Source organism: Colobus angolensis, unplaced genomic scaffold, assembly GCF_000951035.1.
Source record: "Colobus angolensis palliatus isolate OR3802 unplaced genomic scaffold, Cang.pa_1.0 Scaffold233, whole genome shotgun sequence".
NCBI lineage: Eukaryota > Metazoa > Chordata > Mammalia > Primates > Cercopithecidae > Colobus > Colobus angolensis.
This window is the reverse complement of record NW_012115522.1, coordinates 4014899-4041878: the sequence shown is the minus strand read 5'-3', so window position 1 is coordinate 4041878 and position 26980 is coordinate 4014899. Positions and strand designations below refer to the sequence as shown.

Sequence of the window (26980 nt, the reverse complement as noted above, 5' to 3'; positions counted from 1 at the left end):
GGGCGACTAAATGGGTGTTGGTACCATTCATTGAGATCCAAACAGAGAAAGGGAGGGCGTTCTGAGATTTCAACTTTACATGTGTTGTGTTTAAAGTGTTTATGAAACACCCCCATGGAGGAACGTGGGTCTGGAGCTCAGGAGGGAGAAAAAATCTAGAGACAAATTTGGGTGTCATTATGCAATTGATGTCACGCAAATGGGTAGGATCACCCACAAGGAATGAGTGTAACAGAAGAAAAACAGATCCAGCACGAGGTCAGGCATTCAAGACCAGCCTGGCCAACATAGTGAAACCCCATCTCTACTAAAAATGCAAAAAACTAGCTGGGCGTGGTGGCACGCACCTGTAATCCCAGCTACTCAGGAGGCTGAGGCAAGACAATCACTTGAACCTGGGAGGCGGAGGTTGCAGTGAACCAAGATTGTGCCACTGCACTCCAGCCCAGGCGACAGTGTGAGACTCCATCTCAAAAAACAAAGAGATCCAGGTGGGAAACCTAGGGAAATCAACTTCTAAAAGGCTGATAAAGAGCAGCAAATGAAGGAAAAACAAGAATCAGTCAAAGAAGGAGCAAGAGAACCAGGAGGACAGAATCTGAGGAGCCCAAGGCAGAGGGGGCTTTAAGGAAATAGTGACTGGTAGTGTCAGATGCTCAGAAAGGACAGCAGATAAGGTTAGAAATAAGTGCATGGCTTTAGCAGCAGGTGCCAGGAATCATCTTTGGGCAATTATAGGGGAGAGATGGAAGCAGAACACATTGTGCAATGAATTACAGTGGAGACAGTGAGTATAAGTAACATTTAAGAGAGGTTTTGACCAAGAAGGAAAAGAAAGAAGGGAAGGCTAAAGGAACAGTGTTCACTGCAGAGGGAACAGCATGTGTAAAGGTCCTGAAGTGAGAAGGCACATAGTGGGTTTGAGACTAAGAATTGCTTAAGTTTGGCTATTTAAACCACGTTAACCATTTGGTTTTTATTCCATCTCTTGTGGGAAGCCACTGATATAATTTAAACCTATGGGTGACATGAAATTGTGCTTTTTAAAGACCACTTGGGTTACATAATGGAAAATGCATTGGAGGAAGGCAGGAATGGATGTGGGGAAATGTTATGTGGCTATTACAGTGAATCAAATGAGAGATGACAGTAGCTTAAGTTAAGATTATAGCCATGGAGATAGTGATGGTGATGGTGGTGATGATGATGATGATGGTAACAGTAGTGGTGATGTTAGTTATGATGATGGCAGTAGTAGTGATGGCAGCTAGCACTTTGGAAAGCAATAATATGCACCATCATATTGACTTCTCAAAAGAACCCAAGAAAGGACAAACTATTATTATTTCCACTTCATATATAAGGAAACTAAGCACAGAGGATTTAAGCAAATTGCCAGTAAGGGGTGAAGCCTATTTTTAAACCTAGGCAATGCACTTCCAAAGCCTGCACTCTTAACCACTGTGATCAATGGAGAGAAGTGATTATAATCCACAGAAGTGAGGAGATGAAAGGCTTTTGTGATGACAGGAGATTCACAGATGAGGAAGAGGGAGGTGTGAAGAATGGCAGCCCTGGTCTGGGTGGCCAGGGTGCCATTCCCTAAGATGAAAAACACTGGAGGAGAAATCCACTGGGGAGTGAGGAGTTCACATGCCCAGTTTTGGACCTGTGGAGTACAATTGAGACACATTAACATCTTCACATGGAAATGCTAAGTAGATCCTTGGATACGGAATTCTGGAGGAGGGAACCCAGGTTGGTCATAGACATTTGAGTGAGGTCAGTCCAACCATCTGGTGGTTGAAGCATGGCTGTGAATGAGATCATTCGGGAAAGGGTTCTGAATTACTCCATTGTCCACTCCACAAATGTTTGTTGGATCCTCCCATGTGCCTGGCACTATGCTGGTATGGCCTAGGGTATTAGCATATCCCAAAACACATTGCTCTCCCTGCTTTCATAGGGCTTCCTGGCCAAGAGTGAGACTGACATGGACTCACACTAATGAATGAACCTTCTCAATCTGAAGCACATGCTCCTACAGGAAACCATAGGTCTTGTGAGAACAGGTCACCATCATCATCTCCATGGCTACAACCTTAATTTAAGCTACTGTCATCTCTCATTTGATTCACTGTAATAGCCACATAACATCTCCCCACATCCATTCTTGCCTTTCTCCAATGTATTTTCCATTATGTATCCCAAGTTATCTTTAAAAAGCACAATCTTATGTCACTCATAGGTTGTGAGAGTGGGACTGGATTTACACGCAGAGGAACAGCTTTGCTGTGCAGTGCCTGTTTGGGGATGCAGTGTCCAGGTGGGAGTCCAAGCCCAACTTCCTTGTCTGGGGCTCTCCTGGAGCAGCCCTTCTCTCTGCTGACTGATTTCTTTGTGCAGTCTCCTTTCCTAGCTTGGCTTTATCCTTTGATGAATTTTTCTACTTCTATCCTTGTATCTTCCTCTCCTCATTTTCCCAGTACTCAGAATGCTGCCAGCCCTTTCAAATTTGCCAAGCACATGTCCTTCCCCAAGAACGCTCCTGAGATCCTGACACCCCCATATAGCAGTGTCTGATCAAATGGAAGCAGTCACAAATCACCCTGACACAATCCACATGGCAACACATTTCCAAAACATAGTTACTCCATGCATATTTGCTGATTTCATGTTTTGGTCTTTATTCTCTACTTTTTTTTTTCCCTGCAGATGTAGTAGCTTCATGGTGATTTCTCCATGTTATAAAAAGCTTTGTGAATAAGCGCTGGCCCCTGTGCCTAGGACCTAAAAGAAATTAGGCAGGTGTTGCAGAGAACAATGAGAAATTGATTTTGCTCTTCTGGATTTTCTATTTCCTTTTTGTTTGATATTTATAGGAAATTGTGTTTGTTTAGGAACTCTGAATTTCTGGAGCAAACAGAGGCTCATATCATTATATTTTTCTCTAACGTGCTAATTTGCTTGTCTGGGAAAAGGGGTAAGATGACACTCTGAAAAGCACTGGCAGAGCGGTACCCAGACGTGCCCACACAGGGTGGCTCTCTTTGGCTCTCACTGCTGCTGCTCCTCCTTCTCTTTTTCTTCTTTCTTCTTTGTTCTTCTTTCTCCTCTCTTTCTTTTTTCTTCTTTCTCCCTTCTTTCTTTCTTCCTTTTCTTCTTCTTGTCCTCGTCCTCCTTTTCCTTCTCCTTCTCTGTCTCCTCTTCCTCCTACTTCTCTTCCTCCTCTCTCTCTCTGTCTCTCCTTCCTTTCCCTCTGCTCTCTCTTCTCAAGTCATATGTCCTGATTTGTCTCAGCCCCAGTTTCCTTACATTATCCAGGGATGACTATCTGCAGTGCCCCTGCCAGTCTCAAATGTATCATGATATGGGTGATAATGACATGATAATAGCATGGCCCTGCTCTCTCCTCTCCCTGCCTGGCACACTGACCGGCTGGCTCGTGGTGTTTTCTCCCTCCAGCTTCCTCTAGCTGACCCACTCTTTTCATGTGCTCATCTCTTCCTGTCACGAGACCATCTTTTCCCACCCAGGAAGGCATTAAGCAGAAGAAGAGATATTCATCTGGGGTAGGGTGTTGTTCAGAGGTGCCGATGGGGTCCTACATCCAAAACCTTCTCCCTCAGCCAGTTTCTACCAAACTGGAAACCTGGGTTCAAGATTCATCCTTGTTTTGTCCTGAAGTATTACTCCACTCAGAATTCACATTCACATCCCCAGGAAGGGCAGAGGCTGCAGCTATCCTATGCCCTTCCCTCCCAGTCTGGATGCATCCCTCCCGCCCGCAGCAGGGACTCCAGGTTGCAGGGGTGTCCTTGGGCATTGCTTCTCTGGTGCATGAGGAGAGCTGTCCAGTTCCAAATGCAGCCTGGTCCACATGTGCCTGTCCTCACCACCACCCACGTGCATTCAGTGATCATACATTCCTTTCCAGAAATCCCCAGAGGCAGACTGCAGATGTCAGAACCCATTGACTTTGCCCTTCGCTCCCTCCACCCATCACACACTTATCCCAGTTAGCTTTGAGTTTAATCTATTGTTACTCAACCAGACACAGGGTGCACAGGGTGTTATGGGCTGGATGTTTATGTCCCCTCACCCCCAAATCCATATGTTGATGCCCTAACCCCCAATGTAATGGTATTTGAAGGTAGGGGTATTGGAAGGTAATTGGGCTTAGGTAAGGTCATGAGAGTGGGGGCCCTATAATGGGATTAGTGTCCTTAAAAGAAAGGAAGAGGCTAGGTTCCTCTCTCTCTCTCTCTCTGTCTGTCTCTCAGCCATGTGAGGACACAAGGAGAAGGCTTTCCTCTGTAAATGAGGAAGCTCACACCAGGAACCAAATCTGCTGTACCTTGATCTTAGACTCCCAGCTCCAGAGCTATTTAGAAATAAATGCTTGTTGTTTAAGGCACCTGGTCAGGGTGATTTGTTAGAGCAGCTCAAGATGACCGGTACACAGGCCGGCAGTTCCCTGTGCCTGGAAGAGCAATCTCTGGCCCACAGTCCATTGGCTCAGGTTCTCTGTATCTGGAACAATATCTGTCACCCTCTTTCAGATGCTGCTAGAGTAGGGCCCAAGGTCTCAGTGCAAGAGGTAGGGAGGAGGAGGTTACTTGTCCTGCTAAGTTACCATTTTTGAAACAAAGGTTACCCTAGAGAGAATAAATGGAAGCACACGAGGTTAGTCTCCCATGCATGAAAACAGTCCCTGAAAAAGAGGAAAGGGTTCAACCAGGAAACCACAACCCAGTGCCACAATTTTTAAAAAGGTATATTCACAAGGACCTCCTGCTTCTGCACCCCCTCCCTGTTTCCTGTGTGTGCTCTGCAGTCCGGCCCACCCCCACACAGACACCTACAGAGGCCAGCACAAGGCAGACACACAGGTTTTGGGCCTCTGTGGATCTCCACGCTCACATTCATTGCATCCACAAATTGGTAGTCAGGTGCCTGGGCTTTCGTTTCTATTTTTAATCTGGTAGTTGCATTGCTGAATGTCCTTGTTAGAGACTTTTATCACCTCAAAATGAATGCTTTCAGGGTGTTAAGTTATGCTCACTTGTATTATTTTGTTCTTCAATCACTTTTTTTAGAATGATCCCTTACATGTGTTGCGAACTCAGAATGTATATAACCAGTGTATCGGTTTTCTATGGCTACCTTTGCAAATTATCACAAACCTGGTGGCTTACAATAGAAATGATTCTCTCACAGTTCCGGAGGCCAGAAGTCCCCAAATCAAGGTGTCAGCAGGGACTCAGTTCTCCTGAAGGCTCTAGGGGAGGATCTCTCCCTGCCTCTCCCTGCTTTTGGTGGCTCTAGGCATTCGTGGCTTGTGGCTACCTCACTCCAACTTCTGCCTCCATCTTCACATGGCCTTCTCTCTCTGTGTCTCTTTTCTGTATCTTTTACAAGGATACTTATCTTTAGATTTGGGGCCACTCAGATAGTCCAGAGTGATCTCATCTTGAGATCCTTAGCTTAATTAAGGATCTCAATTAAGCTTTGCAAATGCCCCCCATTTTTTTTTTCCAGATGAGGTCACATTCACAGATTCTGGGGTTAGGACCTGGACATATCTTTTGGGGGCCACCATTCGACCCATTATGACCATCCATTCAGATCATAGTATCTGTTGCTGGTACCCCCATTCAGGCACACACAGACCAGTGTACCCAGATGTATAGCAATGAGTGAGCCCTTTGTCCCTCTAAAAGCTTTTATTATGTCATTTGGGGGTATGTCCAGAAGAAAATAGAGGCTCACTGAATATGTGAGTCAGCACTTCTCCCGGGGTACCGTTCCACACCTCCTAGAAGTCAGCATTGGGAAATGTGTAGGGCCCTGTTTAGTTGGCACATTGTCATGATTCTCAACGATGATTGGGGCTGGGGCTTGGGATTTGGTGGATGGGCTCTTGCCGTGGGTGAACGGTCCCATACAACAGAGAATCCTCCTGCCCCAAGTGCCAATGGGACCCTGCTGAAATTCACTGATGTGAATTAGGAAGCATTACGGTACCATGAATGCTCTGAACCCAGACCCCATGTGAAAAATAAAACTTTACCTGTCATGCTGGAGTGACACCTGCCCCTCCTGCTCTGAGGCAAACACTGCAGGTCACCTGAAAGAACTGTATAGTAACTGCTTTAAAAGATGTTTTAGTAGGGGGCTTTGAGGGGGAAAAATCTACGAAAGCCACCTGGTACTCTCCCAACTGATCTTTATTGTTCTTCATCCCTTCTCAATCTCAGCGTGGCATCAGGAGCCCTTTCTACAGTTTATGGGTAAATCAGAATTTTTGACCGAACGATCTCATTTTTAACAGAACATTTTTATTTTTCAGAGACACTTATATTCTGCTCAAGTTGATTAAAGAAAAGGCCATTTGTTACCTTTTCAGCCTTTTTTCTACCTTCTCAGAGCTCTACTTCCCGTCTTCACACATAGCAGAAGGTGCAAGGGAAGAGCCTGCTATCCAGCTCTTGCCCTGGGAACATAAAATCCTTCATGATTCTCTTGCTCCAAGCAGAAGGAAGTTATTTTTCTTTGCATTGTTCACCCCAAGTCACTGGCATGGCCGGATCAGGCGTGGTCATGACCTGATCATCCTATGAGGCTCCTTGATTGCACTTCACCCACCGGCTGCTGGTGCTGGCTCCAGCTCACAAAAGGCCTCAGATCCCTTTCTTCAGGGTTTGCTTCCTTCAACTGCCTGTACCCCTCTATAGGGCTCAGCCTTTGGAAGCCATTAGAGCCACTACTGGACAGTTGCTCCCAGGAGGTGGGTCTTCCCAGGCGCCAGTTCCCACCCAGTCAGGGGAGTCAGAGGCACCTCTGGCCCAAGGACCCTGGACTCCATTTCCGGCTCCCATCTTCATGTCTTAATTCTAGACTTCTTGGGTTAATCAACTCCTCAGGTTGACTTGACCCTTGAGCCGTGTTCATCCTTCCCCCTTTGCCCATCACAATACTAGCTACCGTTTTTTGAGCACCTGCTCTGCACCTACCATTGTGCTAGGCTCTTACGTGTCAGTAAGAGCCAGCCAGTTGTTCTAACCTTGAAGCCAATCTCAGTACAGTATCACATTCCAACATATATTAGTCTGTCATCTAAAAATAACTGGAAATCCATTTAAATCTTTACTATAATCTCTTTGAGGGAGAGAACTGTTGGGGCTCAGAAAACAATACCCCCAAATGAAGGCCTCAGCAGCAAAAGTTTTTCTGTTACTTTCTCCTGTCCCCTGTCTCTCAGCCCCACTCTCTCCCGAGGCACCATAGAAACTAGGATTGACTAGGATTGTCTTCCCGAGGTGGGTCACAGAAAACAGAACCTCTTTTCCCTAACAGAAAGCTGGCCATAAAACCTAAAAATATTCCGTGTAGAAACAGGCCATAAAGAAATTATCTGACCTACATTGTTTGACTATAGGTCATAAGACCTTGATTCCAGAGAGGGCCTGCCCTGCACCCAGCAGGAAAAAACACTGCTCAGAGAGGCCAAGAAGAGTCTAGACAGACAGGCCTGTCTGGGTTTCCCCACTCAGCCTGTTAACATTAGATCAGACACTTCTCCTCCGATCGTATTTCTACATGACTATCCATTGTTTGCTAAACCTAAGCATAAAAATGGACAGTTTCTCCTCTGTTTTTGGGTCTTCATTCTGAAGGGACCTGTGTATGCATATTTGTAAATTTGTATGCCTTTTCTCCTTTTAATCAATCTGCCTCATTTCAGTGATTTTTCAGTGAACCTTTAGGAAGCCAAAAGCCTGGGCCCCCACAGGGGATATCATTGGGGAATCACTGTCCAGATAGGTAGTCAAATTTATTAAAATTCTCATAACCATATACCAATTAAAAGTAAAACAGCTGTCTGTGTCTGTCTACCCCAAGGTCAGACATGGAGAGTTGTTTTAGCTCTAACTGGTCAATGTCTGTATTGGTCTCCTAGGGCTGCTGTAACAAAGCACCACAAACAGAGTGATGTGAAACCACAGAAAGGTATTGTCTGACAGTTCTGGAGGCTAGAAATTCAAGATCAAGGTGTTGGTAGGACCGTGCTCCCTCTGAAGCCCATAGGGGAACCCGTCCTTGCCCCTCCCTGGCTGGGGATTCGCCAGTGGTCTTTGACACTCCTTGGCCTGCAGCTGCATCACTCAAATCTTACATCATCTCCCTGTGTGCACGTCTCTGTCTGCATTCACACTTCCCCCTTTTTATAAGGACAGCAGTCATTTTAGATTACAGCCCACTCGAATGACCTTATTTTAACTTGATGAGTCTGTAAAGACCCTATAAAGTCCCGTGCTAAGGCACTAGAGGTTAAGACTTCAACATATCTTTTTTGGGGAGCCACAGTTCAACCCATAATGGTATCTTACTAGATAGACGTGTAAAGTTTTTGGAATCCAGGGGAAGAAGCAAAAAACCTTATCACAAGGAGTCACGGAAGGCTTCCCGGGGCCATCATAGTGCTCACTGGGCCTGAAAGGATAACTGGGAGTTCACCAGGAGGAGAGGACAAGGGGGAGAGGGAAGCCAGGGGTCCCCCAGGCAGGAAGAATTGAATGTGTTCAGCACAGAGGAAAGCAAGAGCATGCTGTGTTGGGGGAAGAAGGAGAACAACTTTGGAGACCAGGCACGGAGCACACTGCGGGTTCAGAGGGGATGGGACTGGAAAGAACATATGAGAAAAAACCCCAAAGGGAGGTTTACACCTTGTTTTCATTAATTTGGGTCTTATCTGATTGTACAGAAAATGAGGAACCAATGAGGGACTTTCCACCAGAATCACTTGCATTGATTTTGTCCTCAACCTCAGAGTGACACCTTCTTAAATAAAATTTAAGCAAGACTTGTTTTTATTGTTGAGACAGAGTTTTGCTCTTGTGGCCCAGGCTGAAGTGCAGTGGTGCAATCTCGGCTCACTGCAACGTCCACCTCCCGGGTTCAAGTGATTCTCCTTCCTCAGCCTCCTAAGTAGCTGGAATTATAGGCATGCACCACCGTGCCAGGCTAATTTTTGTATTTTCAGTAGAGGCAGGGTTTCACAATGTTGGCCAGGCTAGTCTCGAACTCCTGACCTCAGGTGATCCTTCTGATTCGGCCTCCCAAAGGGCTGGAATTACAAGTGTGAGCCACCACTCCTGGCCTAAGACATTTTTCAACAAAAGCTTAGGTGTAGTTTATTTATTAAATGTTAAGTATAGTCATCTTACTAAAACAAACAAACAAAGAAACGAACAAAAAGAATACTTTGAAAAGAGTAAGGAGGGTGAATTGAATTAAGCCTGGAAAGCAGTTTGCAGGCCACTGCCCCAGGTCGGGTTCCTGGGAAGTAGACCTGGGTGGGAGGCTTGCATGGAAGAAGCATGTTGATGGGCGCTCCCAAGGCACATAGCTAGTGGGAGGGAAGAAAGCAGGACAGGGCAGAGGGAAAAGTTGGGCTGGGATGCAGCCACAGCAAAGGCCTCAGCCCATTCCACATGGAGCCCTGGAGCCCAGAAGAGCTGTCCCAAATCAGGATGAAAGGACATAAGTATTATGACCTATTATTAATAGAGAAAGCATTGACCAGTCACTGGATATGGACGGCCCCCAGGAAGGGTGTGACCTTAGGCAAGGGCCACTCTTTGAGTGAGACCAATCCTGCTGGAGGACAGTAAGGGACTCAGCTGTCATATTGTTTCCAAAAACCCAGCCACTGACATCAAACATGTTTAATAAGCTTATTAAGAAAAAAGCCAAAAAGGCTAGGTATTTTATTAGAAATAGGTGAGCCTGAGAAAATAGTGAGACAATAGAGATCACTGAAAAAAGTTATAAATGGATGAGCACTGACAAAAGAGAAGGAAAGTGAGTTGAGTAATTAATTCCTTCAACCATCTTTTCCTTTTTGGAAGTAGATTATCCAGAGTGCAGAGACAAGCCATCCGGTCCCGTTGCTTCTTTGTTTCTGACCTACAGGAAGAAAGGCCAGAGAATAGGGAGACAGACAAAGGTAGTTTGAAGTCTTTACACTATTTGATAAAGCAACTAAATCAGTGTTAGCCAAGCAGGAGGAAAAGCTATAGACGTTTTAATGTTTGCAAGAAAGCATTCAAAGGCTCTTAATAACCAGGCTGTGAGCCATGGGCAGTCAGAGAGCCTGGAAGCTCTCCTGTGGGAAGAAGCAAAGGTCTTCCTGTAGCAAAAAGAGTCCTGGGCTTACCTAAATAGCAACTGATAAAATTAAGACAGTTTTTAAAAATCATGGCATATATGGCAATCTTGTGAGTAATCATTGTATACTGTCATTTTTTTCAAAGTGATCTATTAATAGAGAAAGCATTGACTCAGTGGTAGCAGTTGAGGAGCTCTGGGTGGAGTGCTGATCTTGCTGCCCCCACTGTTTGCTGAGAAGCTGTGTACATATTAGAATAATAGAGAAGAGGATTCAGACTGAGGAAGGCAGTGCTTGTGCAAGAGCCAGTGCAGGTGAGAACATTTCAAATCTCAGCACTGGCCCTTCTGTTACCCCAATCTGGCCACCCCTGCTGCATTTACACCATACCTTTCCTCCTACCTACAAAATGTAAGAAGCTCCTTGGGGCAAGGGCCTATGTGTGTGCACGAGAGCCCCTAGCTCTGTTTTCCATAGTGAGTGTGTCATAGACAGTTGCTGATGTTTTAAATGAAGAAGCCATTCGGCAGCTTGACATGACGAGGCTGGAGGGCTGCAGGGAGGGGACTGTGGCTCAGGGAGCTTGTCATCCTGTTGTTAGTACATGTCAAAGTTGGGTTCTCACACTCATTTGTATGACTCCAAAGTTAGAGCTCTTTCTGTGTCACTCATAGTCAAACACCTTGTTTCTGCTTGCCTCTGTGTGCCTAAAGGATTGGCACACTTTGCAATGCAGTCCTGCCACAATGCACTTCTGGAGTTAGCTCAGCCTTCACAGGCTGAGGGTGCATCCTCCGCAAGACCCCCTCCCCTCACACCCCAGTTGAAAGCTCCAGGATTCCCAGGCCATTCACACTTCTGATCAACTGGCTACAAATTTGGGAGTTTCCACTATCCCAGCAGTTTCAACAGTTTCCTAAAACAACTCACAGAATGCAGGAAAGTGCTGTCCTTGCAGTTTTATCATATAAATTAGAGCCAGCCAAATGAAGAAACATAGAGGACAGGTCTGAGGGACCCCCACCAGGAAGGTTTCATATCCTCAGAAGGCTTTGCCCTCCAGACAAACCAACAAGATGTTCATCACCAACCAGGAAGCTCACCTGAGCTTTGGTGTCCAGGAATTTATTAGGCCTTATTATAGGCATGGTTGATTGATTGGTTGGTTGATTGAATCGTTGGCCACATCACTGAACTCAATATCCAGCTCCCCTTCCCTCCCTGGAGGTCAGGCTAATACCATGTGGCTCAAAGCTTCAACTCTCTAATTACCCAGTTGGTCTTTCCAGCACTGCAGTCCCCATCCTGAGGCTAGCAGGGACGCACCAGGAATCACCTCAGTAGTGTAGATCCAGGTGTGGTCTGCAGAACCTACAGTGAAATACAAAGGCCATCCTAACTCTTAGGAAATTCCAAGGGTTTAAACACCCCCTCTGCAGAACCAAGGACAAAGACTCATCAAATTCTTTATGATACACCATCAGTAACCAGCAGTGGTGACATTGGTGGCAGGTGCAAGTGCCATCTGATAAAGCTCCCTCTCTCCCAAGAACTTCAAGTTTACCCCCCAGGAGAGAATGCACCACTGGTAAGAATCTGCCCAGCACCAGGCACCTCCCAAATAGTGCATTTCATGCTTAGAAAGCTCCCAAGGTCTTCCTTACCTGAAGCTGAAATCTGTCGTCCTATGAACATATTTTGGGTGAAGAATCTCTTAATGAATTTCAACCCCAAGGACCTCGATTTAAACTTTTCTCCACCATGTCTACAACAGAAATTGGTTGCTTCTTAGAAGCAAATCTGGAAAAAAAAAAAATTGTGCAAGCAGTGTCCTGGAGAATTTCATCAACTAGAACCATTAGCTGGATTCAATCTGACCCCTCTCAGAAACTATGGGTGGGAGAGAAGCTGTAAGGCCATGTCTGGCCTGATACAAATCTTATTCAACCCCTTGATATGGTGCCTTTACTTCTCATGTGGCTGGAAATCTCCCTCACTAGAGTCTCTTCTCTCTTTTTAATATGAAATTATTTCAAACTTTTTAAGAAGTTGGGAAAAAACAGGGCCAAGGACTCCCGTATTGCTTTCTCCCAGAATCCTCAATGGTTTAAATTTATCATTTTCTGTATTACCAGCTCTATCTCTTCGTAAGCCGACATACATACATACACATACACAAATATGCCCATTATCGTTATTCTTTTTTCTGAACTATTTGAGAGCAACTTGGAGCAGTGCTGCCCCATCACCAGAATGCTCCAGGGTTTATCTCCCCAAACAGGGACACGCTCCTACAGAAGATATGCTGCATGCATCTAAATCAGGAAGTCAGCATTGCTATAACACTACCATCCACACCATAGATGCCATCCAGATTTTACCAACTGTCCCAGCAGTGTCTGTTTCTCCTGTCTGATCCAGGAGCACACATTACACTCATCTGTCATATCCCTTTAGTCTCCTCCAATCTGGGAGAGTTTCTCAATCCAAAAGAGTACAGTCCTTTTGTTCTATAGGTCCCTGAGGAGGCTTCTCATCCTGGGTCTCTGGTCTCATGACTAGATCAGGCCACAGACTCATGGCAGGAAGATCTCAGCAACCTTGCTGCTCTCTTCTTGGTGCATCGAGGCAGGAAGCCCGCTGTGCTTACCTGTTCCACCACTCGGGATGTAAACCGTGATGATCTGGTTGTTTGTGTCTGCCAGGTTTCTTTTTGTGCATTTGATTAGTACATTCTGTGACCGAAAGCACTGAGACCGTGTCAATGTCCTATTCATCATCAAACCTCCACCCTCCAGCTTCATCACCCATTGATGAATCCTGCCTGAATCAACCAACACTACGTTTGTGGCCAAATGGTGACTTTCTATTTCTATCCTTTCTTCTACATTTATTACTTGGCATTCTACCCAAGGAAGAGTATTTTCTTCTTCCCCAATTATTTATCTGTCTTAGATTCTATTTTATTTGGCAGGATGTAACTCATTCCTATCATATATTTTAATATTGAAGTTATCCTAGATGTGCCCCCATGTGAGTTCCTTCAGGCTAATCCTGATTTGTTGTTATGTGTCCCCAGTTTTCTCTAAACACTTTGTTTTTATATGGCACAAAATAACATTCCAGGCTCATCTTGTACTTTTCCCCCATGGCCCTGGAATCAGCCATTTCTACAAGGAGCTTTGGATTCTTTAAGAGGAGAAGGATATTTGAAAACTGCAACTTGGTGCTGGGTGTGCAATCACTATGGGCTGTCATTGCTTCTAAGTCCTTTCTATAAATGAAGCTCAATTTCTCTCTCTCTCTCTCTGTGTGTGTGTGTGTGTGTTTGTATGTGTGTGTGTATATCTCTATCTATAAAGCCATGTACTTCTGATTCCAATCCCTCACCTCCAAAAATTTCAAAAATGATGAGATAGGTTGGCTAGACTCTCTAGGCTCCCCATCTCCTTAAGAGTCTCCCATTATCCTCAATACATTTACTTCTTTGCTCACTCACCCTGTTTGGTTCTTTGCTTACTCCCTCTGTTTGCTTACAATCTCCTAATCACTCCAATCATCTCTCTTGGCCCAACTCCTTTGACCCCCAATCCTGCCACCACCTCCAAAAGAAGGAAAAAGAAGATAGAAAGGTAGAGAAAGAGAAAAATAGGATGAATTTTGCTTTGTTTTCCCAGTCTGGTTTACAGAGCACCAGCCTGTGTAGGAGATTGCTGTGTCAAAATAAGGCTAATATTTTGTCGTTTGGGGGGCTATTTGTTTGTTTGTTTGTTTTTTGAGTATTTACCTTGGGCCATGCACCGTTCTGTAGAGTTTTATCTAATTTAATCCTCACAAAAGCATTCCAAATTGGTACTATTATTGTGTCCATATTCTAGATGAGAAAACCAAATCCAGAGAACTTTAATATGTACCCAAGCATATCCAGCTGGGTGATGGTGGTGGGTAGATGGGGCACTGCTGCAGCCTGGCACCGGGGCCTGTGCTCCTGGCTATTGCTAGTCTGCATTTCGGTTATCCATGACTTAAAAGGAGCTCTCTGCTCCCCAACCCTCTCCCATTTGCAGAGAACACAGATTTGTTAATAAAATAACACAAAGACTTCAAAAATGATGGGATAGTTTGGCTAAACTAATCTTTCTTCAGATAACAATGACGAAATCTGGACAAAATATAAAAGTGAACTCTCTATAGGCATTGGTGAGTGCCTATAGAGAAAGCACAAACTAAAAGGAAACCTACTCTTGAGAGCTGAACTGTGATGAATGAGATCTGCAAGTTTGTTGCGTTTTGCCTGAGAGAGATTTCCAGTCTGGAAGAGGGCTCCAGGGGCAAAAATCTGCAGCCTTACTAGCTTAAAGGGTCAGAGGATACAATTTGGGATTGGCAGAGCAGCAAGAAGATTAGCAGAAAATCATGGAGACAGTAAGTCCCAAAATAAAACACTAATTTTTAAAAATAATTTATAGAAGCAAATTTCTAAAATTTATAAATTTGAAATGTATAAAATACTTATAAATGAATTTAACAAAAGACCTGCACAATATATATGTGTTGAAAACAATAAAACATTACTAAAAGAAAATAAAGAAGACCTAAATAAATAGAGATATATATCATGTTCATGTATTACAGGCATCAATGCTGTTAAGATGCCAATTCTGGCCAGTTGCAGTGGCTCATGCCTATAATCCCAACACTTTGAGAAGCCAAGGTGGGAGGATCACTTGAAGTGCAAGAGTTCAAGTCCAGCCTGGTCAACATAGCATGACCCAAACTCTATAAAAATTTCAACATTAAAAAAAATGCCAGTTCTCTCCCATTAAGCTATATAGATTTAACACAGTCCCACTCATAATGCAGCAGACTTTTTAAAAAGAAAGTGGCCAGCTGATTCTAACATTTATGTGGACATGCAAAGGCCTAGCCCAATAATCTGGGGGATGAGGAACAGCAGAAGACTTAACCCTATTTGACTTCAAGATTTCATGTAAAGCTACAGTAATGCAGACAGTGTGGTTGATATTGGTACAGTATAGACAAAGATCAATAGAAAAGAAATGAGAGTTCAGAAATAAACCTAGATAGCCAAATGATTTTTGACAAAAGCAATTCATTTGGGAAAGGAAAGTCAACAACCAATGCTGAACAACCATAGCTCTATTTTTTTTTTTTTTTTTTTTGAGACGGCGTCTTGCTCTGTCACCCAGGCTGGAGTGCGGTGGCCAGATCTCAGCTCACTGCAAGCTCCGCCTCCCGGGTTTACGCCATTCTCCTGCCTCAGCCTCCCGAGTAGCTGGGACTACAGGCGCCCGCCACTACGCCCGGCTAGTTTTTTGTATTTTTTTTAGTAGAGACGGGGTTTTACTGTGTTAGCCAGGATGGTCTCGATCTCCTGACCTCGTGATCCGCCCGTCTCGGCCTCCCACAGTGCTGGGATTACAGGCTTGAGCCACCGCGCCCGGCCAGCTCTATATTTTTGAAAATGAATACCATATACAAAAATTCACGATACATCACAAAACTAAAAATTAAAACTATGAAGCTTATAAAAGAAAACATAGAATATCTTCATGACCTGGAGGCAGGCAAAGATTTCTTAGGATACAGAAAGCACTAACCATGAAAGAAAATTTTGACAAGTTAGATGCTGTCAGAAGACATAGATTAGGCAATGCAGAATAAGCACACTACAGACCTGGAAAAAATATTCCTAAAGTACATCATACAAAATACTTTTATCTAGAAAGTATAAAAGTCTCCTACAACTCTCCTACAAATGAAAACATGGGGAAAAATGGGGAAAAGATTCAAACAACCACTTTACAAAGGAAGGTATATGAATGGCCTATAAACACATGAAAACATGTTCAGTATCATTAGTCATCAGAGAGATGCAAATTAAAAGCACAATGAGACACCACGCACCCACTGAGATGGCTAATATTAAAAAGACTGACAACACCAAATGTTAGTGAAGATGTGGTGTAACAGAAGTCTCATGTCACAGGAGAAATATAAAATGGAATAATCCTGACAGTTGCTTATCAAGTGAGACATACATCTATCTTTGATCCAGTAATTCCTCTTCTCAGCATTTATCCACAGGAAATGACAACGTATATTCACAAAAATACTTGTACATTAATGTTCGTAGTAGTTTAATTCACAATAGCCAAAAATTAGAAATAGTCCAGGTGTCCAGAAGCAGAGGACTGAATCAACATATTGTGATTCATTTACAGAGCAGAACATTACCGATCAATAAATAGGAATGAATTTCTGATATATGGAACAACATGATGGATCTCAGACATTATGCTGAGTGAAAAAAGACACAAAAAAATTGTATGCTAAATGATTTCATTTATATGATGTTCTAGAACAGGCAAAACCAATTGAAAGTGGTGGGGCTAGGGTAAGGTTGCCTGGAGAGGTGGGAGGGAGTGGGCCATGAGGGTGGACTGCGAAGGGATATGGGGGAGTTTTCTGGGGATCTGGAAAGTTCTATACCTTAATTGGTATGTGGGTTACACAGTTGTATTCATGTGTCAAAATTGTATAGCTACAATTTATGCATTTTAATATATATAAATTTTACATTTAAATAACTGTAAAAAATAATAATTGAGTCACAGTTGGGGAGTGAGTGGTGATATCGATGAAGCAAGAAGGCAGAAGGTTGGTAATTGTTGAGGCTGGGTGATGCGTACATGGGGGTTTATTATACTCTTCTGTTTACTTTGTATATGTTTGAGATTTTTGATAATCAACAGCACAGGGGTTCTAGCCCTGAGGAAATTAGATATTAGCCAAGTAAGTTTCAGCTGGAGCAGGAGAGGACTATGAGTTCAAAAGCACCAGAGGTGCACCGCAGGCTCCAGGAGGGACTTGGGAGTGACGTGGGGGCTCTTAGTAATGCATTATTCAGGATGACAGTGGACAGAGCAGGGCAGAAGGTCAGGGACAGGAGAAATGGGTAGAGAGGATGACAAAATGGTTGATTTCATGGGCTTGCACTCCTCCCCCAACCAGATGTCCCTCTCACTGTAGGAGTGCCGCTGATCCCTGTCTTCATCCCCTCCAGGGCCTCAATTCTGATTCCTGCACTGGTTAGTTACAACTGTTCACAAGTGCATTCCGTGCCTCAGTTTCCCCATCTATCTCTCAGAGCAGTCATCACCCTCTGTGACGGGCATTTTGTTTCCTAAAGGGAAAGGGATTTTTCAGGCTGGGATCTTCTAGTTTCACAACTTCCTGGAGTCCAGAAGGGCTAGCAAGAGGCAGCTGGCCCGAGACACATGGGTGCCCAGGGAAGCAAATAACTGGGCATTCCTTCAAACCAGGATTATCTAAATATTAGCATGACATTTTCCTAGTGGAGAGATAAATAAATTTATTTCCTTCTGAGAAAGATAATATGCCTCCTTTTCATTCCAATTAAGGAACTGATTACAGTTGATTTACTAAATTAGAAACTGTCTTGGGAGGCATATTAAGAAAATGTAAAATCTAATCAAGTGTTCCTCCTCTTTTTGGTCTGACAGCAACCTATTATGCATTATTCAGTCTTTAGGCTGATGTAGGCTTGGTGGCATGCACATTGCAGACATATCCAACAGAGATAGGTCAGTACTTCAGGTTTTTAAATTTATATCCCATAGGACTCTCAACTCCGTCAGGAGTGAGCTCAATTCACCAACAATATGTGGAACTACATGAGAAACCTGAGTTAAAATGGCACCAAAGCCCAGGCGCGGTGGCTCATGCCTGGAATCCCAGCACTTTGGGAGGCAGAGGTGGGCAGATCACTTGAGGTCAGAAGTTTGAGACCAGCCTGACCAACATGATAAAACCTCATCTCTACTAAAAATACAAAAATTATCCAGGCGTGGTGGTGCATACCTGTAGTCCCAGCTACATGGGAGGATGAGGCAGGAGAATGGCTTGAACCTGGGAGGCAGAGGTTGCAGTGAGCTGAGATCGCATCACTGCACTCCAGCCTGGGTGACAGAGCAAGACTCCATCTCAAGAAAAAAAAAAATGGCACCAAAGTGATTTCAGAACTAGGCAGGGCCTTACAGATGGACTTCCAGGCAGCTGCCCCGTTGGCCCACCTGTTAATCCATATCTGGCTCTAGGCCAGGAAGCTGTGGCATCAGGGTGGGAGACAGGTAGTCTATTAACCTCTGGTTAACAAGAAAGCAGGAACAAGAGGGCACCTGGTTTCTTGCCAGCACTCATTTCTTGTGTCCCTGCTCATGTGGGGATTGTGGCACTTAATCCTTCCAAGTGAATCTTGTCCTTATCTTGTCCAGCCTCCCCACTCCACGAATCAGCTTGGCCTAGTAGAAATCCTCAGATTCTAGTGTCCCAGGATTCCAAATCCTAGTTTAATTCCGTGGATTGTGAGACCTATATTAGTTTCTCCATCAGCCACACGGGGATGGTAACACCTGCTGCCCTGTGTTGCGTGGATTCAATGAAATCATGTCTGCAAAGGGCCTAGCAGTGCCTGATATAGGAACTCAGTGATGCTGGCTGAATTGCAAGCCACTCAGAAGATGCTGTTCACATGGTGGATGTTATTATTAATAGGTAATTGGTAATTTTGGTAATTACTAATTGGTAATTATTAATTGCTTAGATTGTAATGAGGTGCAGAAGCAAATTTTTGGTATTCATTGCCTCTTTGCATTTTCTCCTTCACTTCTGCTCTCTCAGTTCGTCTATCTCTGCCTCATTTCACCCATTTGTCAATTTATCAGCTAGAGCCCATTGTGTACAAATCTTCCCCTAAGTGCTAGAGAATGAGAGACAAATTGAACATGAAGACAGAATCCCACCCTAGAGAATCACACTTTTCAGGTCTGTGTGAGAATTGTGGGAGCCCAAAGGAGGGCACCCCTGAGTCGTGCCTCTCTCTTCTCCTCTGCAGGAGATTATCACCTCCATCCTGCTGAGCGGGCGGATTGGGCCCAACATCCAGCTGGCTGAGTGCTATGGGCTGAGGTTGAAGCACATGAAGTCCGATGAGATCCACTGGCTGCACCCACAGATGACGGTGGGTGAGGTGCAGGACAAGTATGAGTGTCTGCACGTGGAAGCCGAGTGGAGGTAGGAGTGGACTCCTGGGCTCTGAAAGTGGGGAGGAGAGGAATTTAGGGTGGGAAGGCCCTGGGAGTTCCTCCCTTAGAGCACTCCCTGCCTCAGAAACTTCTAGCAAACCTGAATGGCATTCTAGGCTTAGTCTTCCTCCAGTATCAAATGCGTGTATTTTCCGAGACCTAACCTGGGCTTCATAGACTATCCCCATCCCAGAGCAGATACCTAAAGATAACCCTAAATGGGATGCTGACAGTGCTAGGGGAAAAGAGAGACAGAAGGGTGGGGCGGATGGAAAGCTCAGGTCCAGGGCTAGCCTATGAACCTAAGAGAAACAGCTGCCATGAGGGAGAAAGGTGGAGAGTCAGGGCTAGCTCTGACCACCTGCCAGCCACCTCCCTGTTTATGGTCCCCTGCCCAACCACAGAGGAAGGAAAGAGAAAAACCAGCCCTGAATGGATGGCCACGAGACCCACGGGCAGCCCTTCCTTTTGCACTGGGGGATGGACTTGCTTCTGCCCTTGAGGTCTTACTCCTTTCTTCAGACACCAGCTTCTCTGTGTCAACCAGAGCCTGAATGTCCTGTTGCAGGTATGACCTTCAAATCCGCTACTTGCCAGAAGACTTCATGGAGAGCCTGAAGGAGGACAGAACCACGCTACTTTATTTTTACCAACAGGTAAAAAGTACTTTATCTTCTTGCCCTGAGGCTCCCATTGCACCTTAAATGCCTAGCAGGAAGGATTCTGTCCTAGGGCGATGGAAAGACAAAGCCCAGATTATGGAGGGCCCAGGCTAGGAAGCTTCTCTTAAAGAAGGCCCTTGGTCTATGGTCAACAGCTCCAATCCCGCTTCTCTCTCAGTACTTAAGCACTGGCTAAACTGCCCCGAGTGCTCCCAGCTCCTCTTGGACTTTTCTGGTGGCCCAGGAGACCTGACTAGTGAAGCAGCAAGAGCAGGTCCAAGATGAATCCTGCAGTGCTTACTACACAGCTCTGCAGTCTGTTGTCCACTAATCCAGCTCTGCCATTCACTAATCTGATAGCCCTGGGGGACCTCATTTACTTGCATGAAGCTGTTTCCTCTGCTATAAAATTATTATGGGGATCACAATAATAGCACCTACTTTATAGGGTTGTTGTAGGGACCAGATGATATCATTGGCTGCTACATTGACTCTCCAAAGAAAAATTCCATTACATGTAGCACTTGCCTATTTATTTATTTATTTATTTATTTCAATGGGTTTTTGGGGGGAACGGGTGGTGTTGGTTACATGAACAATTTCTTTAGTGGTGATTTCTGAGATGTTGGTGCACCCATCACCCAAGCAGTGTACACTGCACCCAGTGTGTAGTCTTTTATCCCTCACTTCTCTCTCACCCTTTCCCCTGAGTCCCCAAAGTCCATTGTGTCATTCTTATGCCTTTGCATCATCATGGTTAGCTCCCACTTATGAGTGAGAACATACAATGTTGATTTTCCATTCTGAAGTTACTTCGCTTAGAATAATGGTCTCCAACTCCATCTAGGTTGCTGCAAATACCGTTATTTCATTCATTTTTATGGCACTTGCCAATTTCTATGGTGTAAATACCACCCACATACTTGGCCTATTTCAAGCTACCAATAGGATACCTACTTGCTCATAAAACTTCTGAAAACTTAATAACCGGCTCTCAGGAGCTGTTTTGAGCATCTCAGACTTCCTGGACGGAATGCATATGCAGAGTCAAGCCTAGCACCAGGTGCAGAACAAAGCACAGCATCAACATGAGTGGCCATTGTTGTTTTCTGTCTGGTCCTAGGTCCCTCCAAGATCTTCCTCCTGGTTTGCTAGAGACTGAGCTAGATTTTTCTTGGCCTGTCAATGACATTTATCATTACTTACCAACAGGGCTTTGGATAAATTACTGACTCCTTGCAAAATCTCAGTTTCCTTCTATCCAAAATGGGGGGCAGGGGAAGGGAATCTGAACTTCCTGCCTATGGAGCAGGGAGAGAATGCCTGTAAAAGCACCTCAAAAACCTCACAGCCTCGGCCTGTGGAGGCACAGGCACCTCTTGCCCACATGCTCTCCATCCCTGCTCCATGCTTGTTTGTAGTCAGGTGTGTGGCTGTCGCTGAGGGAGGCAGAATGAGGCCCTTCATCTTCTGAGGCCTCTGTTCTGGGAAGTCGGGGTGAGGGTGCAAGTCTGATGCTTGACCTTTCTCCCCACCAGCTCCGGAACGACTATATGCAGCGCTACGCCAGCAAGGTCAGCGAGGGCATGGCCCTGCAGCTGGGCTGCCTGGAACTCAGGTATGTGGCCTGGAGGCCTCTGCTGGGAGGGCACTGTGCTGAGCTCTGGGCCAGCCCGGCCTGTCCCCATGTCCAAGATGGGAAGCAGGAATGAGTGTGTGGGAGCCAGGAAAGGGAGAGATGGTAACCAGCAGCAGGTGAGGCTCTGAGGGTCTGGGTGTTGGGTCCTCAGGATGGTAGGGATAGGGGGATCAGCCCCCTCCCTAGTCTCACTCTCCTGGCTTCCATTGCTGCCACTGCTCTTGCCTGCAGGCTGCTGGCTTCTTCCATCTGTCAACCACCTCTCCTGCTGTTCAAGCAATTCAGCAAATGTTTCTTGAGCACCAGACTAGGATATGGGGGACATTTGAGCCTAGAGATGTCTATCTGTGTTGTCCATTGCTGTATCCCCATCTCCAGTAGGCAGTTGATCAATATGTGTGGAATTAGTACATCATCCAGAGAGGCCCTCACACTTCCATGTTGGGGAGGTGACAGATGTGTATACAATTAATCACAATACAAGGCAGAATGAGGATGGCACCAACTTCCATGTAGGAGCCATTCATCCTGCCTGAGAGCGTCCACAAGAGGGTATCTGAATTGCTCCTGGAAGGAGGAGAAAGATATCAATCAGCAGAGAACAGGGGTCAGGGGAGATACACTCCAGGGATCAGTGGAAGGAAAAGCATAGACTGGCGAATCGTGAGTTTGGAGGGGTAAGTTGGGGCTGATGGTGGAAGACATCATCAGGACAATGGCAGTCCAATGTTATCATTAGAATGATACTGTTAGAATGACATGATTAGAATGACAGTCTGAAAAATTAGGCCTTATTCTTGGCTGCCAGGGGGTCATTGCCATTCGGGACTGAGGAGGGTGATGTGGCTGACCTGTGCTCTAGCCCTGTCTTGACCAGGGCAGCGCCATTGAGTTTCACCATCCCCCACCTTTTCACACTCTCCTTCCCTTCTCTCTACCCCTTCTCTATCTTAGAGCAGTGGATTTAACATCTGCTTGCAAATCATAATCACCTGGGAGCTTAATAAACTGGAGGCATCCTGGCCCTACCCTTGGGAGATTTGATTTGGCAGGCCTGGGTGGGACCTTATCCTAGGCATTTTCGACCAGCCCCCTAGGTGACTTGAATACCATTAGTCATATGGGTTGATGGAAGGACTTTCAGGATGACTGCCAGGGAAATCACTGGCCAAGGATTACTTCCTGTTTTCTAGAACTGCATTTCCGGAGCCTTATCTGTGACCTCATGTTAATAGAAAGTAGAACTCTGCTGCCACTTCTACAGAACGGGGGTCACTGGGGAGTTCTGGCTCTGTTGTTAGTCTCAGTCAGAGAGAATGCTCTGGGGTCCTCTGGTGGGGGCAGTGGGTGGCAAAGGGAGAGTCCCACTTTGATTTCAGCATCTGAAGTTGTTGGCATTAGTGACAGAATAGGTCAAGGGCAGCTTCAAAGTCTTCACATTTGGTGACTTTGTCTCAAGAAGCAAGGGAGCATTTGAGTCTTCTGCACAGAGGAGGCCTGCCATCCCTGCAGCTGCTTAGAAGGCATCCTAGCTCACTGCCATTAGTATTAATCTTGGGAGCACAGTGCTGGCAGACCAGGGACAGTCTGCAAAGTTTATTTTATTATCTATGCCTTTTATCCCTTCTCAGACTGCTCGGCTCCTGTGACCTGCATTACATCCTCCTATATAGTCTCATCTTCCCCTATAAAATCAGAAAAGTCGAAGAAGCTTATCTTTACCTTTTTATTTATGGATCTAGTGTCACTTTGAGACAGGATGCTAGTGTCACTTTGAGACATCTATCACTTGTCACCTGTCAAGCAGTCATCACTTAGTTGTAAAACAGCATCACAAAGACCCATTAACATTCTATTTTATTTTATTATATCCTCCAATCATCCCCAGACTATTACTGGTGGTGGCCTAAGCTCCAGGCACTGCACTGATGTTTTGGAGGACAGGGCAAGGCATCCGACATGACTCCTGCAGGTAGTATTGTCAAGAGTGTGACTGCTGATATCTGCTAGAACCAATGCACAATGATTCTAAAAGCCATGCTTGTTTTGTGCAAGAGACGTATTGTTTCACATCTCCTGGGTGTGAGGAACAGAGTCAGAGAGATGTTCCTATTCTTACTGGTTGACCATTGAAATGTGGGGTATATGATATTAGGGAGAGGATATGGAAAACACCTATTTTGTAAACCAAATAGAAGATTTGCAGGTCTAATAATTTTTAAAGTTGAATGCAGTTATTTGTTATGATAAGCCATTTTAAAGTCAAGTTAGAACTATTTCTCACCCAGAGAGAATTGGACACATTTCAGAAAGTCAGGCCATTAGGCAGAATTTTCTACGGCTGCGGCTCTTGCCTAAAATTGTCCCAGAGTGTGGGGCTACCTACAAATCATGGGCAATAATCCCATGTCCTATTAACATCATTGATTATGTCACCTGCCTATAGATATACAGCATCTCCAGGAAAAAAAATTGTATTATTTCCTAGCTTATAAAAGAGGTATGATGTATGCCTGGATATGAGATTAGTGAAATGAATCCTCCGTGGAGTCCTGTGTTTCCTGAGTTACTCTGGGCAAGTTGATTACCCTCTCTCTGCCTGGATTCCTTCATCTGTAAAATAGGAATGATGATAGTAACATTATAGTAACATTGTGTTACTATAAAACATGTTATGTTATCATATAATATTTGTTATACTATATAACATAGAAAAATGTTATGTTACTATATAACATATATGTGTTGCTATGTAACATATGCTACTATATAATATGTATGTTATGTTACTATTGTATAGTATTGCATAGTATACTATAGTATAGTATTGTATAGTATACTATAGTATAGTATTGTATAGTATTGCATACTGTACAATAGTAACATAACAAACCTTGCAGGGTTGTTATGAATAATAAATGAGTTAATGTATTTAAAGTAATTAGAGCAATGGCAAGGACCAAAGTATTCAATAATTATTTTATTTTACTCACTTTTTTTCTCTTTACCCTTCTTTCATTTATTTATTTTGAATAGGCTTTATTCTTTAGAGAAGTTACAGGTTCACCGCAAAATTGAGCAGAAGGTACAGAGTTCCTATATATCCTCTTCCCCACACATGCACAGCCTCCCCTACTATCGACATTCTCCATCAGAGTTCCCCACCAAAGTGGTGCATTTGTTACAATTGATGAGCCTACATTGACACATCATTATTACCTAAAACCTGTAGTTTATGTTAGGGTTCACTCTTGGTATTGTATGTTCTATGGGTTGGTTAAATGAATGATGACCTATATCCACCATTATAGTATTGTACAGAATAGTTTCACTGCCCTGAAATTTCTCCATACTCCACCTATCCATCCCTCCTTCCGTCTAACCTTGGCAACCATTGATCATTTTATCATTGCCATACTTTTGCCTTTTCCAGAATCTCATATAGCGGGAATGATGCCTAGTTAATTTTATTCACTTATTGGAGATGCTTTATAAATGCCAAATGTTTGATCTAAATAATGCCTCTAAATGAAAGTTTGAAATTCAGGGCCTCTATGCTAGAAATCAGTACCTGCCCAGTTTGAGGAACCAAATAACTTCTCCCCCTTGACCTGAGACACCTAGGACTATTGTCCACCCCCAGCAGAGCCCTAAAACAACAACAACAACAACAACAACACAGAGTGAATGTTTAACCCCAGATTAGTTAAGTAACTGATAGTAAATAAAGATTAGAGAAACAACACACAGCTTGCTTTGCATCAGAAGGTATCTTGGTTTGTAGTTAATTTCTATTGATGTTTAGAAGAAAAAAAGAAACCAACTGGATTTGATTTAGTTGTTTCCTTATTTTCTGCTGTCCTTACCTGGGTATCAGTCATAGGCCTGTATCTGATTATAGACCCCACAGCTGTCCACCTGGTGTTAGCTACTCAAAATTGCAGTCTTGAGCTGGAAGGACCAGTCAGGCACTAGAGGGCACTCCAGGTAGACACGGCCTCACTGAGTGATGGCGGTTCAGGCATATTTGGGAGACCTGAGTGCTCCTGGAGAACAGCTGAGATGGGACTCAGCACAAAAGATTGGGAAGCTACCTTGCTGGGGAGAGCAGCGTCTCCCTTGAGTGATGGTTACTAGTTATCCCAGATGTTCCCAAGATGTTCAGTTGCTCCAAATGTTAGAAACACCCAGATTGTGACACATCTGAGTGTTTGGACACTTTTGTCAATGGTGACTATGTAAATGATCTTCTATGCCTGAGTGAAGGGCCATCCGGGACACAGGGAGTGGGCTAAGCAAGCTGGATTCAGGAGTTTGGGGTGACCTCAATGTGCTAGCTGAGCTTCCTTTATCCTAATAAAACATTTTTCCATTCACTACCACCTTGATCATGCTAAAATGTTGTGTTTTTTTTATGTGCTTTAATTGCTCAGTGTTAATTTCAAAATGTGTTTACCCTTTCATTTAGCTAACCCTGTTTTTAAAAATGTAATATTTAAATATCCCAGTCTTCCAAATTCTTTCTTCACAAGTCTCAAATTTCATTTATTCATTCAACAACAGATCATAAGCCTGGAGTGGCTTTAGAAGACCACTCTCCTTTGTGGCTGGGAAGCAGATCTCACCCCATGGGTGGGCAATGCCTCCCTCCTGCCTGGCACAGTCTTCTCATTTCCCTTTCCAGCCTAGTAAACTCTTCTATCTTCTGGCACCTTTAGAAAACGTACTGAGCCCGTGTTACCTGCCTGTCCTCTACATACACAGGAAACCTCAGCGTGAGCCTATGAGGTGTCAATTACAAGCAGTGTGACCATCTGCTCTTCTCATCAAGCCAGCCTAAGGGTCTCTTCATCTTGAAGCCTTTTCTGCCCCATCCTGACCCCCTCCATCCTCCTTTGCAATACCACTGTACTTGCGCAGAGCTCTGTGAGGCAATGACGTGTCCCCGTGCACCAGATTGTGAAATTCTGTCAAATTCTTAGAGTCAGAATGAGTGCTGCCTTTGCCTGGCACATAAGAGCTCAATACATAGTTGAATAAATGGACAACTCTGAAAGAACTGAAATCTTCTTCCTCAGTGGACCTTTGCCAACATTTATTCTGTTAGAATTAAATAGCTGTGTACAGCAAGCCAATGTGTTCAGTTACCTAGGTGTATATTTCATGGCTCACTCAACCCAGGGGAACTACAGATGACCAAGCTACCTATAATCACCCTGAGGTTTCTTATTACTGTGGAGGTCGAGCAGGTAACACTGGCTTGAAACATTTTCTAAAGCTGCTGTGGTCAATTGTATGGAATTTGGGGATCTTAACTGCAGGCACTCTTCAAGTGGGAGGAGGAAGAGGAGGAGGAGCTTCCATCCAGGGGAGAATC

The 26980-nt window shown here is 44.5% G+C and overlaps 1 protein-coding gene across 3 annotated transcripts in view; it reads left to right on the top strand.

Moving 5' to 3' along the window:
- Nucleotides 1–26980, top strand: part of PTK2B (protein tyrosine kinase 2 beta) — a 135728-nt gene that overhangs the window by 75715 nt on the left and 33033 nt on the right. For all 3 annotated transcript variants that reach the window (XM_011944595.1, XM_011944597.1, XM_011944596.1), the window contains 3 exons: nt 19113–19291; nt 19871–19958; nt 21503–21582. In XM_011944595.1, the coding sequence (XP_011799985.1) occupies nt 19113–19291; nt 19871–19958; nt 21503–21582 (347 nt within the window). The remainder of the gene's footprint in view (nt 1–19112; nt 19292–19870; nt 19959–21502; nt 21583–26980) is intronic.